This window comes from Lynx canadensis, chromosome C2 (genome assembly GCF_007474595.2).
Source record: "Lynx canadensis isolate LIC74 chromosome C2, mLynCan4.pri.v2, whole genome shotgun sequence".
Classification (NCBI taxonomy): domain Eukaryota; kingdom Metazoa; phylum Chordata; class Mammalia; order Carnivora; family Felidae; genus Lynx; species Lynx canadensis.
Window position 1 is genome coordinate 112,954,038 of NC_044311.2, and position 17,848 is coordinate 112,971,885.

A 17,848-nucleotide genomic window follows, 5' to 3' on the forward strand; every position below is an offset into this window, starting at 1 on the left:
ATTCTAGCAAGATTGGACAGAAAATGAGTGATAAACATAATAAGTAAATTATATAAAACACGGTAAGTGCCATATAAGTGAGTTGAAAGGAAAGACCAGTGCTAAAGTACCAAGGTGCCACAGGTAGGGCCACTCCAACATTATGCAATCTGACAGAGAAGGGAGAATCAGATAACAGGACTAAGAAAGAATGACCAGAGAGGTAAGAGGAAAACAGGAGAGTATGGGATCCCAGAAAGCAGGTGAAGAAAATGTTTCAAATAGGAGGGAGATCAGGTGTGTCAATACTTCTAATAGACCAAGCATGATAAAGACTGAGACTAGACCATTGAGCAAGCATCCTTCAAGTTGCTGCAAGACAAGAGTAATTCCACTGTTCCATGTAATGTGAACCATAAATCCCTGACAGGGTTGTAAAATGCCATGTCCCAAACTCACTTAGCACAGAGCACTTTTTTACAAAATATCTCCAGTGTAGCTACAAACTACTTTGGGAAATGGTGTAGATAATGGTACTAAGTGAAGAGAATAGGCCTTGGTAGCCTGGAATGGTAGGATCAAGGGGTCAGGCCCTGCATCTCATGAGAGCACTGAGGTGGAAAACAAACTGTATCACTAGGAAATCCTCCAGCAGCCAAAGTGACAGTAGTTTAAGACCAACAACTCTGCTTACATGTCTTCTATTGATTGGCTCTTTGCAGAAGAGGAAAGCTTACAGACCCAGAAATACATGAAAAAAAAAAAAATGCTCCAACATCTGTGAAAATTAATCAAAGGAAACCTTGTTCAGGATGAAATCCGGAGGTCAGCAGGGGGAGCCCTCACACCCTACCACTCCTTGTCAATTGTGGACCCAACAGGAAGAGACAGACCAAGCCAGACAATACTCGTTTTTAAATATCCCAGCAGGAGGAAGAAAGACTTTCTTACAGCCCAGCCAATGAGAGACTGTCACAACCCAGCCAATGAGAAGCCACTACACTTCAAACTCTGTTTATTCCAATGGACTTTTTGTTTATAACAGCCCCTCCCAACCTTTCCTCTTCCTCCCTAAAGATTTCCTCTCCTTTGTTCTGTGGATTTGCCTCTGTCTTGCAGTAGCTTGCTTGGTGCAGATTGCAATTCTCTACTATTCTTTAATGAACCTGTTTCTGCTGGTAAGATAACTGACAGTTTTAAGGTTGACACTTCTCGAGCCAATAGGGAAATTAAAATTAAAACTACAACAATCATTGGATTAGGTAATATTTAGAAACCTGTTAATACAAATTTTTTAAAAGATTTTTTAAAATGAGGGCTCTCGTTTTCTAGTAGTGGGGTTGTAAATTGGTATACTCACTTTTATGAGCAATATAGTATTATCCAGTAAATTTGAAGATGTAAAAATTGTTCAGCCTAGCAGTTTTACTTCTAGCCGTACAGTTGTGCACAAGGATATATTTACATTCACTGCAGAATTGTTTATAATAGATTGTTTATGACAGAAAAATAAGACATAATGTCCGTCAACAAAAGAATGAATAAATTAAATGTTAGTCATCCACGCATTGAAATGCCATATAGCAGTTAAAAATGAATTAAAACTAGAGCTACATTTATCAACATAATAAATCTCTCAGCATAAAGCTAAGAGAAAAAGCCGATTGCAGAAGTAAAAGTATGACACAATTTTTATAGCAAAAAGGTATGTTATTTATGAATATATACATGTAATAGTGTAACTTTATATGATGATAAACACTAGAGGATAAGGGGAGAGGTAAGAATTTATTACATCTTTCTGTATATTTGTAATATTTTATATTAAGCATATATTTTAAAGAGGAAAGGCATGCCTAAGAAGCATACAAGAAGGTTTTAATACATTGGCTCAGAGAAGATGTAACCTAAGTCGAAATAAATTAATGTGGTAAAGCAATAACCCAAGATACAAGGTGTCAAGGAGACAAATCAATTCCGGGAAAATTTAAGAATTTCCTTCACATTCTGTTTCTGAGAAGAAAATGGTATTTTTCTTAAGTCCTGGTAAACAGGTCAACTGTTGCTATGTTGATCACCTTGTGATATTCCAGCTGGAGAAATTTAATTTCACTGACATTCTCATTCTTTGGAACTTTACAGACTTAGAGGGAGTGTTTCCTGGGGATATTTCTACTCTATAGGTGCAAAGAACTTTTAGGAATGCTTGTGGCCATAATTTATCAGTGACAGTGTGTTTCTTTCCCACTGCCCAAGGCTAATTTTGTTTTTATTTATCGGGCTGTTTACCATATTAAATCTTAAATTGAACCACTTTTGCTTTCAATGGAATACACCATCATTTTAAAATATGAGTATTTGTTCAACAAAAATAATAAGTTAATGTTTTTCTATGTACTATGGCAATCTGTATGCATATAGGGAGAGAAAGATTCATTTCTGGTTAAAAAGGTCCTCCAATGCATAATTAAAATTAAATTAATCATCTTTGTTCTCTTTAAGCATATTATTTTGCTGAATCATTAAATATATTCAAATGATATTGTGTTGGATTAAGGGGATTTAATGCCTAACCTCACTTCTTTGTCGGCCGGGGACCAGACTGCAGCTGAGAGTTTATTGAGTAGGGGATCAAGCATCTCACTAAGCACCTTCCCAGGAAAGAGGGACTAAAGGATGGAAACTGAAAATGAAAAGATCTGCTTTGTTTTCCTTAAACTGCTGATGAGCCAGACAGATGTTTGCCTGTAAGTGATGTGAACCTATTTAATCTACTAAACAAACCACACCATATTGAAGGCAATGCCTCTCTTTTTTCCTTGAAACCTTCTACGTGGCACTCCGTTTACTTTTAAAGAGCCACATGAGGAAACAATACTGATAATAATATTGGTTGTGTCCATCTACATTCCTTTCTTTTGGAAGAGATGATCCTGGCTTCCCAGTTGGTCTTCCTCACCTGTGTCTGGATCACACTGACGCCAGATGTTTTTGCTGCTTCTGAAATCAAGAAGTCCTACCAGCGGTGCTCCGCTTCAGTGAAGAGAGCCCGGTAAGACAGTCAGAGTCTAGTCTCTGAAGTCATTGCCCACTTTCCCTCACCAGCTGCCTCACACCTGTGAGAAACCTGGAAACCAATCTCCATTGTATTGGTGGTGGTGATTGTCTCTGGAACTAGTGATCACCCATCAACATTAATCACTTCTGGTTAGCGTCAGAAAGATGCTAATAAATCTTGGGTTCTGCTGGCAATTACAATTGCTTATTTTTGGAGAATACAATTACGGGCTCAGGTAGGGATCTTCTTTCAGGGAATGTATTTCTTCAATGAGTAATGTATCTATTACTATTAATGACACATGTTTAAAGTTTTGTCAAGTTTTTTTGAGTAGAAATTAGTCTAAGCAACAACTTCTAATGTCAAGCACTTAGAGAGTATATAGTTCCATAAATTGGTAATATAGTAATGAGAAGCATCAGACCATTTGTTACCTTTCAAGACGAGTTTCCGTACCTTTGAAATATTATCCTGAATGTCAATACATCATTATTACTATCTTATCATCGATAATTGAGAGCATATTTGCAAATGCCAGTGGAGGAGCAATCTAGTAGAGTGACTAGTTCATCCTGCTTTGCCAGAAACTCCCCGGGTTTTAGCACTAAGTGTCCTATGAATCCCTTCTGTCCCAAGCAAACAGGAATGACAACTCACCCTAATACTCCAGTATCTTTAATAAGCAAAATGTGACCTCTTGTTCCCTTTCACCACGCACAAGATTTTCAAAAATACCCAGTAGGGGAAATTGAGGAATGAAGGTGAGTAATATCACTCAGCCAATCTTGGCAATCAATGAGGTGACAGATGTTTCAGCCAGATTGCCCTCACATCTTGAATATTTATGAAGCACTCACAATAATATCAGGAAAAAGAACATAAAAATTTAATAAATCCTTGTGAAGCCTCAGATTTAATGATCGGAAACAAAAGAAGTGTGGAGAGGTTGGGAGGAAAAATTTACTAGACTCCTTCCTGATTTCTGCTCTGTTCTTAAAAATCACGGGCCACCTCCCACACTTTTTTTGCATGCTCAGATCTGAGATAATATGAAGTTTCATCCAGTTTAACCACCTTCTGAGTCTTATTCAAGGCAATTAAGAAAGCCATATTTGGGAAACATGGGGTTATAACACCAGACTGAGGAAAAGGGGGATTGTGATAGGAGCTAACCCATCACACTGGCACTATCAGTGATAGAGTTGCTGCAGGATAATATTCTTTGTGTATTTTTCAGGTGTTCTTTAAGGGGCAGGAGGGGCATCAGTTCTTTGTGGTGAGGTGGGAATTTCTTATGTTAGAGGTCTCATTTTTAGACCCTATTTAAATGAAGAGGGTATCTCAGGGTTTCTGCTACATGGGGTCAAGCATGTCTGTTTTCACTTCTCTGTATCCAAGGTGAGGTACCCCTTTCAGCATTAAGCTGGAATATTATTCATTAAAATTTATATTGCTTTCTTTTGTTCTTCAAAGAAAAATCCTCTAGGGCACTAGGGATTGAGTAAGCCATCAACCCTGGTTCAAAAGTAGCCACTTAGAATGAAAGCCAGTCATTTTCCCTGACTGAACAGAGTAATCCAGCCAGCCAATTTCTGAGCTGTCACTCACCAGTCTCTCATGCAGATTTGAAGGCATTTTTGACAAAAACACGGAAATTACTGTATATGGTAGTTTCTAGAGTAGGGAGCCCAGGATTCTTCAGACCTCAGTATGTGAATAAATACTGTGAGGTTCTTTGCCCCACACCCAATCTCATTATCAGTAACTAAATAAGTAATGATTTAATTAGTTAATAATCCATTCTTTCATAACATAAGAGAACTAATAGAATGAACATGGAAGAAAGGCCTGATCTTTCTTTGAAAATTATGAAGTGGAATTTACATTACTTTGCATTTATGCGCATTAATTTGAGCCAGTTTTCATTCAGTCGGGTCTTTAAATGCTTTGCTATTATTTTTTTTTCAGAATATAATCATACTCTTTACCCAAAGATTCCCTTTTTTATCCAAATATTGTTGAAATCTTCTACCTAAAGATATCCTTTGTTTCTTAAAAACAAAATAGGAGGAGAAGGGGAAAGGTGAATAAAGCAAGTTTTGGCAGGTGAAAAATGTCCCTGTTTTGCCTAGGAATGAGGTTTGGCTCCCTGGTGATACAAAGAAGATTAGGCATATAGGTTCACTGAATATTTATTCATTCTTCTAATGGTTGTCTTGGGTGCCCTTTATATGCCAAGTCCTGGGTCAGGGATTATGGATGCCAGGGGAACAATATGCTGTCTCAGGTCTTAAGAAGAGTGAGTAGAGTATGGACTCTGCCTAAACGGGCTTGCAGGAGATAATTGTCACATTTTCAGGAAATCTATTTGCTAGCTGTTAAAAATAAACATTATTAAAAATTAAATTATATAAACATACAATTAAATATTTTTTTAAATGTTATTTTTACTTATTTTTGAAGGAGAGAGAGAGACAGAGAATGAGCAGGGGAGGAGTAGAGAGAGAGGGAGACACAGAATTTGAAGCAGACTCCAGGCTCTATGCTGTCAGCACAGAGCCCAACGCGGGACTCAAACTCAGGAACCGTGAGATCATGACCTGAGCCGAAGTCGGACGCTCAACCAACTGAGCCACCCAGGCGCCCCAAAATAAATTTTTTTTAAAGTAATAAGTACTTCAGACTCGCCACTTTCTAACTCCTTTACTACATTTTACCGTTACCATTGTTCTTTAGGTTATTTACATCTATTCTATCTATATGGTAGAAATCCATGCTATACTGTGTTATCCTATCCTATTATAGTAAATGATGTTAAATCATACTACACCATATTATGTTATATTATATCATATTATATCATATTATATTATACAGCCCTACACCATGGGCTATGCACAGCTCCATCAGGTCAGTACCTTGAAATCAGCCATGTGGGAGTATTTACATCATGGAAATCAGCAAACACTACAAATAGGGCTGTTTCTCTCCTGGAGAACAACTTGTTAAACATTTACGTGCATTTGTGAACCTAACATGAAAGGCCAGAGGGCCCTAGCGATGGCAAATTCAAGTGCTACTGCAGGTAAGACAGAGGGCAGTGGCACAGATTGTACTACTAGAGAGGATACACTGCTCTAGACGCAATACTGGTCAGGTCCAGCCTTTTCTTGTAAGAAAACTTGAGCCCAGTGTTGCTAGATTCTTTGAGGTTGTAAAAGAAGCAGGAAATTAAGATTTTCACGTGAAATTTTCCAATATCATATACCACATGGGCTAGTCAAAAAAATATCTGCAGATCAGCTCCTAATCTGGTCCAATTTCCTCATTTCCCAGGTAAGGAAACTGAGACCTCACCACTGAGCTCATGATCAGATAGAGGCCCAAGTAAGACACAGGAACTGTCGTGTCTTAAGTGGGGGCCTTCTCTCTGGCTGACTCTTCCACAGAAATGTTCATCTGTATAGGTTTTTTCTTTATAAGAGATGGGCTATTGACTAAAGTCAGGTATGTATGTCCAGAATTCAGGAGCTCAGGAGCAGTTCAGTCAAAGCCAGAAGATTTGCTCTGTATAGTGCACCATGTTGTCCCTAAGAAATAGCAAAAGCATCAGGGACCTAGATATAACCACTGGATCCAGAAGTATGAAGGTTGTCTTAGTGATCAAAGCCTGGATCACCTAATTTTCCTACTACTTTATTGCGTCCTTGGATTTGTATCTATGTAGCCTAATAGATCATTTTTGCTTCATTTTGTATTTTTCTAAAGAAAAATAGTTAAGTCTATGCAAAGTTTTTTAAATGTTGCCTATACATTATTTGAGACTCCTGGGCCTCTATGTGTACTGGCTCATAATAGAGCTTCAGTGAGAAAAAAAAGTCCATGTTAAGCAGCAGGACATGCTTCTAGAATGACAAGGAGAATGGAATGATAATGATGAAGTTTTGGAGTGGTGGTGGGGGTCCAGAGCCAGTAAAAAGAATTCTTGAGACATCTGTAGTGCAAAAGATGACTTTATTAAAGCACGGGGACAGGACCTGTGGGCAGAAAGAGCTGCACTGGGGTTGTGAGAAGTGACTGGTTATATACTGTGGAGTTGGGGGAGGTAAAGGCAAAAGGGAGGCCTCCAGAAGGATTTTCATATACTGAAGAGGACTCATAAGATGCCAGGGGCCTTGCTATTGTCAAGCTAAGGTTGTTTTTGATCTAGTAAGGCATGAAGCTTAAGACAGTAGGAGGTTCCTAGAGAAAGGTTAGCCTCTGCATTGCCTCAAGTATTTGTCAATGGGGTACAGGTTATAAAGAAATTTAATGTTATTTACATTTTCTTCTTCACAGTTATTCCCAACATCACTGTGGAGGGGAGGATGATGCTAGGGCTCCAAGAAACTTGAGTCTATGGGTTTCGGGAGGGTAGGCTATTGACAAGATTGCCTTTTTCTTGTAATTTACTAAGACATTTATAAACTGATGAAGACTTATGTCCTGCATGACTATGATCTCTATCAGTTAAACACTGGTTTGTGTTTTTTTTTCCCTTGGTTTTTTTTTTTTTTTTTTTTTTTCCTTTCCTTTGTTCTTGGGCAGCCAGGAGTGCCTGAGGAATGTAATCCCTCCTTGGAAGGGGGTAGGTTGTTAGCTTGTGCTTTGCCCTCAGCTTGCCTTATGCTCCCCCATCAACAAGGTGGAGAACCACGCCTAGATCTTTATTTGGAAAAGATCCAAGATGGCAAGTCCTCCTTGTTCTAGATAATTTATAAAGCATTTATTACACAAATTCAATAATGGAATTTTACATGGAAATGATACAAAGAATCTCAATTATGCTTTCCCTTTTCCAAGTTCTAATCCTTATTCATATATCTCCATGATTTTTCATGTTTGAAATTATAGTATAGAAACCATTTTGTATTTTATTAACTAATTATTTTCTACATTGTTTCACAGACATTATAATGGTTGGTATTTTTAATCACTCCATATTATTACTTTGAATTAAAGGACCAAAATTACCTACTTTATTATTGAACACTTATTTTCAAATTTGCACTGTTGTGAATCACAGCAGTAAATATTTTTATGCATGTAATTTTCCCTGTAGCAATAAAACTATAATATGGATGGAAATGAATTATGAATCAAAGCATAGGAATTATCTTCATAGCTCTTGAAATTGATTTCTAAAAAGGTTTTGCCAATATTTATGCTGCCATATACAAAGTATAAATGTTTCCATTTCATCATATCCTTTTAACATGGTTGGCTACTAAGATTTTGTGTTTGGGGCTCATTTAATAGATATAAAATGGTAGTTATGGTCTTAATTGGTATCTCACTGTTAACTCTCTTAGATTAAATGTTTTTCAAAATGCTTGTTAATTATATCCTTCCTTGAATAAGTAGTTTATTCATGTCAACCTACTTGTTTTCAACTAGTTTCATCCTAGTAAACTAATCAAGTATATATGCCCTTCAGAAAACAGTTTTGTAAAGTAACCTGCTGAGTGTTAGTGACTCAATTAAAATGAGTTTTTGTCATTCCATTAATTTAACTCTAATGCATCAGAATGACTTATATTTTTTTGCTTTTCCTTATCTGGCTCTAGTACTTTTTCATTCCTTGCCTAATATGTCCTCCTCAAAGACTCTTAATCTCCCTGAAACCACTCAAAATCCAGCCTTTTCTTCCCCACTTTCTTAGTCACAAAATTATAGTAGAATTTCTTTCTTTTTTTTTTTTTAATGTTTATTTACTTTTGAGAGAGAGAGAGAGAGAGACAGAGCACGAGTTGAGGAGGGGTAGAGAGAGAGAGGGAGACACAGAATCCGAAGCAGGCTCCAGGCTCTGAGATGTCAGCACAGAGCCTGATGAGGAGCTTGAACTCATGAACCGTGAGATCATGACCTGAGCTGAAGTCGGATGCTCAATCGACTGAGCCACCCAGGCGCCCCAACTTTCTTTCTTTTTTTAATGTTTATTTACTTTTGAGAGAGGGACAGAGACAGAGAGGGAACAGGGGAAGGGCAGAGAGAAGGAGACACAAATCCAAAGCAGGGTCCAGGCTCTGAGCTGTCAGTGCAGAGCCCAACACAGGGCTCGAACTCACAGAAGGTGAGAATATGACCTGAGCTGAAGCCAGACCCTCAACTGACTGAGCCACCCAGGTGCCCCTATAGTAGAGTTTCTGATACTGAGGAGAAGGGGAACATGGAAATAGTTTTCCTTTGTTTCATCCAGGAAGGAAAAGATTCTAACTCAAAGCAAAAATTGATAACTATTACCAAGACATACACCTACTATTTCTTAAACAGTGTTTGTTATTCTTTGTGGGAAAGAAAAGACAAAGATTAAGAACGCTCAGGTAAGCCTCTTTCACAAATTGGTATTTCTTTGCTTTATCCCATCAGGACTCAGCCTTTTTTAGAAGGCCCTCTCCTCAGACAGAAGTTATCCAAAAGCTTTCTTTCAGGAGCTACTAAAAATGAAGCTTTTTTTTTTTTTTTTTCTAGAGGAAGGGAGAGGGCAGAAGACACAAAGTGGTTTAAAATGGTATATATATATTGAATTAGACCAGAAAGCTCTGAGCTATGTCTGATGTTCCATCATATATTGAATGTCCCCTTATTAAGCATATTTGCTTCTCTTGCCTTTGTTCTATTTCAGTCCTCACTTTATTAACCTTTACATATATCTTTTTTTGTTGTTGCATAAGCCAGGGTCTTCAAGCTAGGAAACCTATACTCCTGAAGTATAATGTACCCCTCAGGGTACATTCAAACTATCAGAGAGTCATGTAGCCACGGATAGTTTTAAAACAATCAATTTCTGGATCTTTGACTTCCTTTGACCTCTTTCTTAGAATTGATCTACCTGAAAGCATGTCTTCAGTCTCCTTTAGAGCATCCCTTTAATTAAATTATTGCTCTGTCTCATTTGGCAGAAAAAAGGCGTACATCTCCCTCTTCCTGAATATCACTTTATGTATTGCCCCAGTGTATAAAATCCTCCTAGGTACAAAGAGATCATTATAAATATTGTTGTTGAGTAGTGGATGACTCTAGTTTAAATAACACATTGTTTTCCAAACTAGGTTGTTGTTTCTTTGCTTTGAACAAAATTAAAAGAAGAACCTAATTAATTTGTCAGGTTACAAATCATTAGAAATAATTACTGATGGTAGATCATGATGTGAATTTTGGAAACTAAGAAAGAATTTAAAAAATCAAGTTACGTTGCTAAAACAATGCTGACACAAAATTTCTTCAAATTTTATGTATGTGAAAGTTTTTTAATACTTTCATCTATAAAAGTAAAGAACAGGAATAGCATTTATGCTAGAATAGAATGATGCTAGAATTGTTTTCATCCTAGCAATGAGTAATATCCATGTACATGATGTAATTGGGGAAGATGTATAATCACTTCATTAAGAAATCCATTGCCAATAAAATTTTAATAAGTATCTATCAACATTTATATGAGTTATGTTTTGCTCCAATTGTAATAGTCATAGATGCTAATGTGTATACATAATACACAATAGTTAATGTGTATACATATATTCTTGCAAAGAAATATGGTGAGGTGATAAAATTCTATGAAGGTAATAAAATGGAAATACAAGTTCAAAGAAAACAAGGAATGATATAAAGGGGAGTTTATTCTTCTTTTTAAAGGGGGAGTTTATTCACATATTTTAAATTGCATAGTGTGGGTATTTAGATTCATTGAATACATTAAGAGGAAAGATATGGCTTTTCTTCTAAATTTTCAATATTTAAGTAATTTTAAAGTTTATAATGAGAAAATTGTTGACATCTATTTAAATGTGTGAGTACGTAGATTTTCAAATTCTTTTAGAGGGTATGTAAGCCACATAATCCTTTGTGAAAAATAGATGAGGTATAAATAAAGTAAAAAATAAATAAGTATAGGACATCTCACTGTGCATCAGAAGAGCCCTCAAGTTAAAAATAGTGTGTGTGCTTTCGCTACCTGCCAAGAGTGCACTTCACATAGACTCTGTGTTCAGTGTTCTTGGGAATCTTAATTAAGATTTATCCTTTTCAATCACATGATGCTTCTGAAAATGTATGCTTCCAAAAAGACAAGTGACGGCCATTTTGTTGTATTATATTACCAAAGGAATTCACAAATTTTCATGAGTTTCCACCCAAAGTTACACTTGAGTTTTCCTAAAATGATAACAATTAGCTAGCTTTTATTAAATGTCAACTGTTTTCCAGACCGATGGTTCTCCTAAGAAACTGTTATAAATGCAAACTCTCACATCCCCAGCCTCTTGAATCAGAAGTTCTGGGAATAGGTCCCAGCAAGCCAGGTGATTCAGACGCATGCCAAAGAAGATAATATTTAATATTTATAAAACATCCTGGCATGAGACCTTGAACATAATAGGCATCTAATAAACACATTAGCTACTATTACTTTTTCAATAAATAGTTCACTCTAGCTCCTTAAAAGAAAGGTTCTAGTTAATTTGAGATCCTTGGAAGAAATAGTTCTATATGTTCACTTATTTGTAGAATACAATGACTTAACAAGTTTGAAATCAAACTCATTGTCTTCTACCCAAGGCAGATTTCTTCTTCCAACTTCCCCATTTCTCTCAATGGCAAAAATACATACATAAACCTCTGAGGGTCTCAACCAGAAACTTCCCTATTGAAAAACCATATGGATGGTGATAGGTGCCTTTAAGCCTGGACATATTTCTTGAATCAGCTGCTTCAGGATGTGAAATTCTCACCATCAAAGTCACTTTATTAAGCTAAGAAATCGTATCCACAAGTCTTATGTTAAAGTTCACATCTCTTTTCTGGAGAAGACATTTATTAATGCAAAAGCATATCAGGAATTCAGAGTAACTAGAATTCACTTAGTAGCCCCTTCAATGCCTGGTGTTGTTATTGCTGCTGCTGCTGATGATGACAGTGAAGATGGCAGGCATGTTTCTCTGGAAGGAGCTGAGCAAAGTCTCTAGCACCCAGAACAAGAGAGCTGCTGTAGTTCCAGAGGAGCTGGGCTTCCACAGACATTCTGCTTCCACACTTAGCAAATCACTCGAAGTGTGTATCACAGGACAGAAAATGAGTCAGGGAGATCCAGCAACTTTCCCGAGTTCACAGACCCAGGGAGTAACAGAGTAAACCCCCACATCAGACTCTGGGAACACCTGAGAGGCCACTCCCCACTTTGCCTACATCCTGGATAACTGTAGGTGAAAATTGACTTTGCTCACTTCACAACTGGACCAGACATCAAATCCAATCAATTGTCAAATCCATCCATTTTTCCTTTGGATCCTTCTCCATTCCCATTGCCATCCCTCAGGTCCTAGAACCTACTGCAGACATTCTACTCAAATCTCAACTTGTACCCATACTTTCTGCTCCTTTTGTCTTTGTAAAACTATTTTCATCAGTTTACAATTCTACAGTGATTTTGTTTTGGTTTTGTTTTGTTTTGTTTTACTGTCTTGGTGCAGAAGTACTTTGACTTCAGTGACCCCAAGAATAACTTAGGTAACATGTTTAATGTAGATTCCTAGGCCTTGTTTCCTCAGGCTTTGGTTTAGGTGATCTGGGGTAAGGTGGTAGCGATAAGGTTTTCCTGGTCTCAAAACCATATTTGGAGAAATACTGCCTGCATTATGTAATAGTGCCTTACATCCAAACTTAGTTTTTTATATAAGTTGCTCCAAATTTTGGGTTCCCTTACCTGCCCCACCTTTATATAATGAAGAGTAAATGTTGGCAGATCTTTAGCTAAGTGTAATACAAGCTGAGAAAATGAGCTTCTATGTATATATTTCAGAGGATACCATGTTGAATACAGAAGGCTAACCTAAATCAAAACACCCAGAAGTATATGTATCTTAAAACTATTTTTCCCCTTTGGAGGGAGAGCAAACAGGAAACCAGAATGAGAAACAATGACAGCACCAAAGCATGGCTCCTGAAATACAAACAACTTCTCCATATAGAGGACCATGATTTTGCAATGAGACCTGGATTTGGAGGTGAGTATTATCTTTCTAAAACTCTTATGTCTAGGGTGCCTGGGTGGCTCAGTTGGTTAAGCAGCTGACTTCAGCTCAGGTCATGATCTCGCGGTCTGTGGGTTTGGGCCCCGCGTAGGGCTCTGTGCTGACAGCCCAGGGCCTGGAGCCTGCTTTGAATTCTGTGTCTCCCTCTCTCTCTCTGCTCCTCCCTGCTTGTGCTCTATCTCTCTCTGTCTCTCAAAAGTAAATAAATGTTTAAATTTTTTTTATTAAAAATAAAAAAAATGAAACTCTTATGTCACAATCCATTGCACTATCAAAATGAAGCTGAAAATTTGAAGCAATTAAGACCAAAGCACAAGCAAAGACCATGTATTTAAAAAAAAATGTTTACAATGATACTGTCTTGAATGAGAACAATTGATACATTTTAAATTAATCACAAAGAAAATAAATATCTTTAGTAAATATTCATACTGTTTACTAATTGTAAATAATATGTGTTCAATAAATAGTGAATGGATATATACTGCCTATACAGCAGCTTATTCGTTCAACTAAAACCTGTAAATTGTATTATGTAATGATATTCATGAAATCTTGTTGAATAACCTTATAAGCTGGAGTGCCCGGCTTTGGTGGAAGGACTAACACACCAAATGCCATGGCTCCCTATGGAACAACTGTGTTCAGGTTTCTCCTTCAATCACTTCCAGCAACTGAAGTTGATCAGCATGTTGGAGTGCCAAGCACTGGGCTGAGGCTGTTAATGCACTAGCTTATTCCACCCTCCTAAGAAGTAGGCACTGTCGTGATCCCTGCTATTCCAGTGTGGAGACTGGGGTGTAGAGAGGTTAGGAGATTTGCTCAAAGCCATGAAAAAAGCAGTATGTGGGAGAACCAAGATGCGAGGGCAAATAAGGAGGACAGAAGAAAGCCATGTAAGGACATACTTGGAACAATGTCTTTCCTCAGATTGTTTAATGAGCATACAGTTGCATCACAGAGGGTACCAAGTTTTCCAGAGACACACAAAATGTGGTAAAATCAAGCGGTTAATGTGAACTCTCTGCCTTACTGCTAAATCCATCCTGATTCTTCTATCATTGACCTAAATTCCCCATTCCTACCATTCCCGAGCTGACAACTTTTCAGAATACTAGAGGTGTGGCTGTGACAGAAGTGAATGTGAGGCTGAGAAGGCAGGAGCCCTCAGCTGTAGAACAGGTGCAGATTTTTCAAAAATAACGAATACTTTGATTTTTGGCATGGGGTGGGGGAAACGTGACACTTGCTATATCGTGGTTATGACCAAAGGAAGCTTGTTGGTACCTCAGAGAACTCACTTGTTAGCAGGTAAAATAAAACAGTACGTCAGGTAGTTTTTATGTTGAAGGATATTTGTTGTTGTTTAATTTCATGGAATCCATTGGATTGCAATTCTGAGTGTCTAGCTTTGATTTTATTACATTCTTGACTAAAACATTAGCAGGCATCAAAGCCACCTGGGGGATTCTTCACAAGGAATTACTGAGCCCCACCCCCGCACCCAGGTTTTAATTCCCTAGGTCTGGGTGGGGCCAACTATTTGCATTTCTAATAAATTCCTAGGTGATGCTGATGAACCCGGTCTGAGAATCACACTTGATAATTGCTGAATTCGATTATCAGCATCAGAGTAGATCTTGGTGAGTTTCATTTTTGGTTTTTCCAGAGAATTTCTCACACTTACTGAACTGAATTTAAGGTTTTAGATGCCTCTAAATTAATCAAGTTAAAGTATGTCCGTGTTTCACTTCCAAGGCCGCTTCTTTATCTTGTTTTCTTCTCATCACTGTTCCTTAAATGTGTTCCTTACTGCAATTCTCCTAAAGATGCCTGAGCCTTCAATTTCCATTCCCAACAGACCATTTCTTTCCCCCAACCAAAGTTTGCCCAAAGTTTTGATAATATGCTCTACAACTATCATGCAATCATTCTGTACCTTGGTTTCCATGATTCTATACAAAACTTCTAAATTCTCCTCCATCACCATTTAGTTGGAGAAAATGTTATGAAGAGAAATTTGCCCTGCTGCGGGCCTTTTTAGACACTAGAGGGCGCCAGTCTCACAGGAATGGCTTGGAACTGGCGTCTCCTGAACAGCAATTAGAACCCCAAAATGATGTATGCTCTTCAACACCAATTCAAAACGCTGCCCTAATTCCTGTCAGTTTAGGTTCCTCAATTAAATGAATTCCTATCTTAGAGAAAAGGGTTTCTATGAGTCTATTTTGAACCATTGAAACTCAGAAAGATTAAGAGAAAAATGACTGTCCTTTATTTGGACCTTGAAACACGCACTCTGGAAAGCTTTATCGCTCAAAATGGTTCAAGGGCCAGCAGCAGAATCACCTGGAAGTTAGTTAGAAATGCAGAAGCTCAGGCTCCTTGCTCAGGCTTTCTGAATCAAAATCCACATTTTAATAAAATCCCCAGGTGATTTGAACACACTTTACAATTTGAGAAACACGACTGTAGATTGCCAGGTGAGGACCCTCTGTTCTTACCTTAAAACACTTAAATCTTCATTCTCCCTTCCGTGTATCATCCCCATCCCCAACAAAAACATAGAATTGACCTTACATTTCCGCTTGTTTTGATCTGTTAGAGATAACCTGTTAAGATTTTGAGTGGGAATGATTTTTTTAAACAATTTTATTTTTCCTGAGGCTACTTTGTGGGGTTATTAAAAATGCAATTGAAACGCTACTTATTGGCAGGTGGCAAATCATCCCACGATGAGGAAATTTTTCTGACAATCGTGGACTGGGGCTAAATGGTGTGCAAATGTCTTACATGTTCAGTCATTTCAGGCAGAAAAATCCATAAATTCAGTCCGAAGTGTCACACTGGTAGCTCTGTGAAATCCAGTCCTTAACCTTCTCTTGTCTTGGTCAGAACAGCTCTTCCTACCGGTGACCCATTTCTCTGTTCTCTCAAGGCTGCCTTCCTGAGGAAATCAGGCTGCAGGATATAAATGACAAGCTTTAATTTATCTTCTCTTTCTTTATACTTGTCCACAACATAAACACACGCACATACCTCTTTCCTCTTGAGCTAAATGTAACTTCAGCACTTCTCTTGCCTTAATGTGTTTTCCTAATTAGCTTTAACATTAAAACCAGCTGCTACCGCAGTGTTTTTTACTTTTATAAAGCATTAGAAGATTAATTGACTCATTATGTGGAAACAGGAGGATATAAATTTAGGGGAGCTTTTTGTTTAACTTGGGTTGTAAATTGCAGCTCATTTTCTTTATGTTTTCCCCACCCTTTACATCTCTCATCACTAAGGGCTTTTTTGATTCAGTCCTAGAGATGATGATTTCTTTGGTTCTTTAAAGTGAAATCAATTTAGCATCTAGATACTGGCTACTGGGTCCAGTCAAAAGCTAACGTTGTGAGAGCCGCTTGTATAATCCATGCTTGTCAAACAAAAGGACTAGACTGAGAGCCAGAGGGACCTGGCCGTATTCCTGCATTAACTAGCTTTAGGTTTCAGGCAAGCTCTCCAGTATCTCTGAATGAGTTAGGTCGAATGTCAATTGCATCTAACATTGGCTCAACCTACCTAACAAACGGCTATAATGACAATATGGGATAAAATATTGTATAATGTATTTTAAATGCACTATCCACCTAAGATGTGTAACTGTTATTTAACTCTTATCCCAGCCTATGTAAAAAATAGACTGGCAATCTATGTATGTAAAAAAAAGACTATAAATGTGTGTACTACTACCTAGACAATGATCCTGGGAAATCAACACATGATAATGGTTAATATTTATTTATTTTTACTGTATTCCAGATGCTTTATATATAGCATTAATGAAAGTATTTGTGAAATTGTTATCATTCATGTTGTTATATGTATGACTGATCCAGTAGATGCTGAACAAGTTGGTTGTTAAGCCATTTGAATGGGGTTAGGTCAAGGTCTTGGCATGCATTGTTTTGCTTAGTCTCACAGCGATGCTATTAGGGAAGTACCACAGAATTTTTCCCACTATTTTACAGATAAGCAAACTAAGCTCAGAGGAATTAAGGGATTTACGGAAGTTTGGCTTCAGTTCAGGTTTAGTGGCTAGAAATTCTATGATTTTTAATGTATCTGCTTTATTATTACCCTTTCTCTGAGACTCAGCTCCTTATCTGTAAAAAGAATTTTTGGCACTTATATGTATCTCCACAATTCTGTGATTTTGTATCTTGCCTTTATATGCCCCTCACTCTCCACACGGTTTTCAGGAATGTGTAGATTCCCAGACCCCAGACAAGGTACACTTGAGCATGAAGTTCAAAGGAGCTAAAAATGAGGTCAGATGGCATCTGAGGACAAACACTTTTCTTCAAAATGGCAGAGCTCATCCCCACAAGAATAGAATAAATCAAAAGGAAAAAAAAGAAATGTAGAATGTTTCTAGGAGTCCATTCCTCGCCATGTTTCTACCCCACTCTCAGACCAGCCTTCAAACAACCCTGAGGATCTGTTGCTCACCCAGTGGTGACATAACTACCTCCTTGGATGGTGGCTTTATAAGACTGCCCCAGCCTTGCAGAAATAGTCATTAGCAACTGGGATCTGCTTACAAGTCACACAATCCCAAATGCAAATTGTTCTCAGGTTTTGTCATGAAATAAGAACTCTATGAGAAGCACTGTATCATTTTCTAGTCAGAGGTGGATGGATTATCTAAATGTTTGAGTGTCGGATTGGGAATAGTAGCTTGCATTCCTCGGAG

The 17,848-nt window shown here is 37.7% G+C and overlaps 1 protein-coding gene across 1 annotated transcript in view; it reads left to right on the forward strand.

The window, feature by feature from the left end:
- The first annotated feature begins 2,861 nt into the window (after positions 1 to 2,861).
- Positions 2,862 to 17,848, forward strand: part of GABRR3 (gamma-aminobutyric acid type A receptor subunit rho3) — a 46,991-nt gene continuing 32,004 nt past the window's right edge. Inside the window, exons 1-2 of the mRNA XM_030330128.1 lie at positions 2,862 to 3,031; positions 12,968 to 13,080. Of these exons, the coding sequence (XP_030185988.1) occupies positions 2,907 to 3,031; positions 12,968 to 13,080 (238 nt within the window). The 5' untranslated portion in view covers positions 2,862 to 2,906. The remainder of the gene's footprint in view (positions 3,032 to 12,967; positions 13,081 to 17,848) is intronic.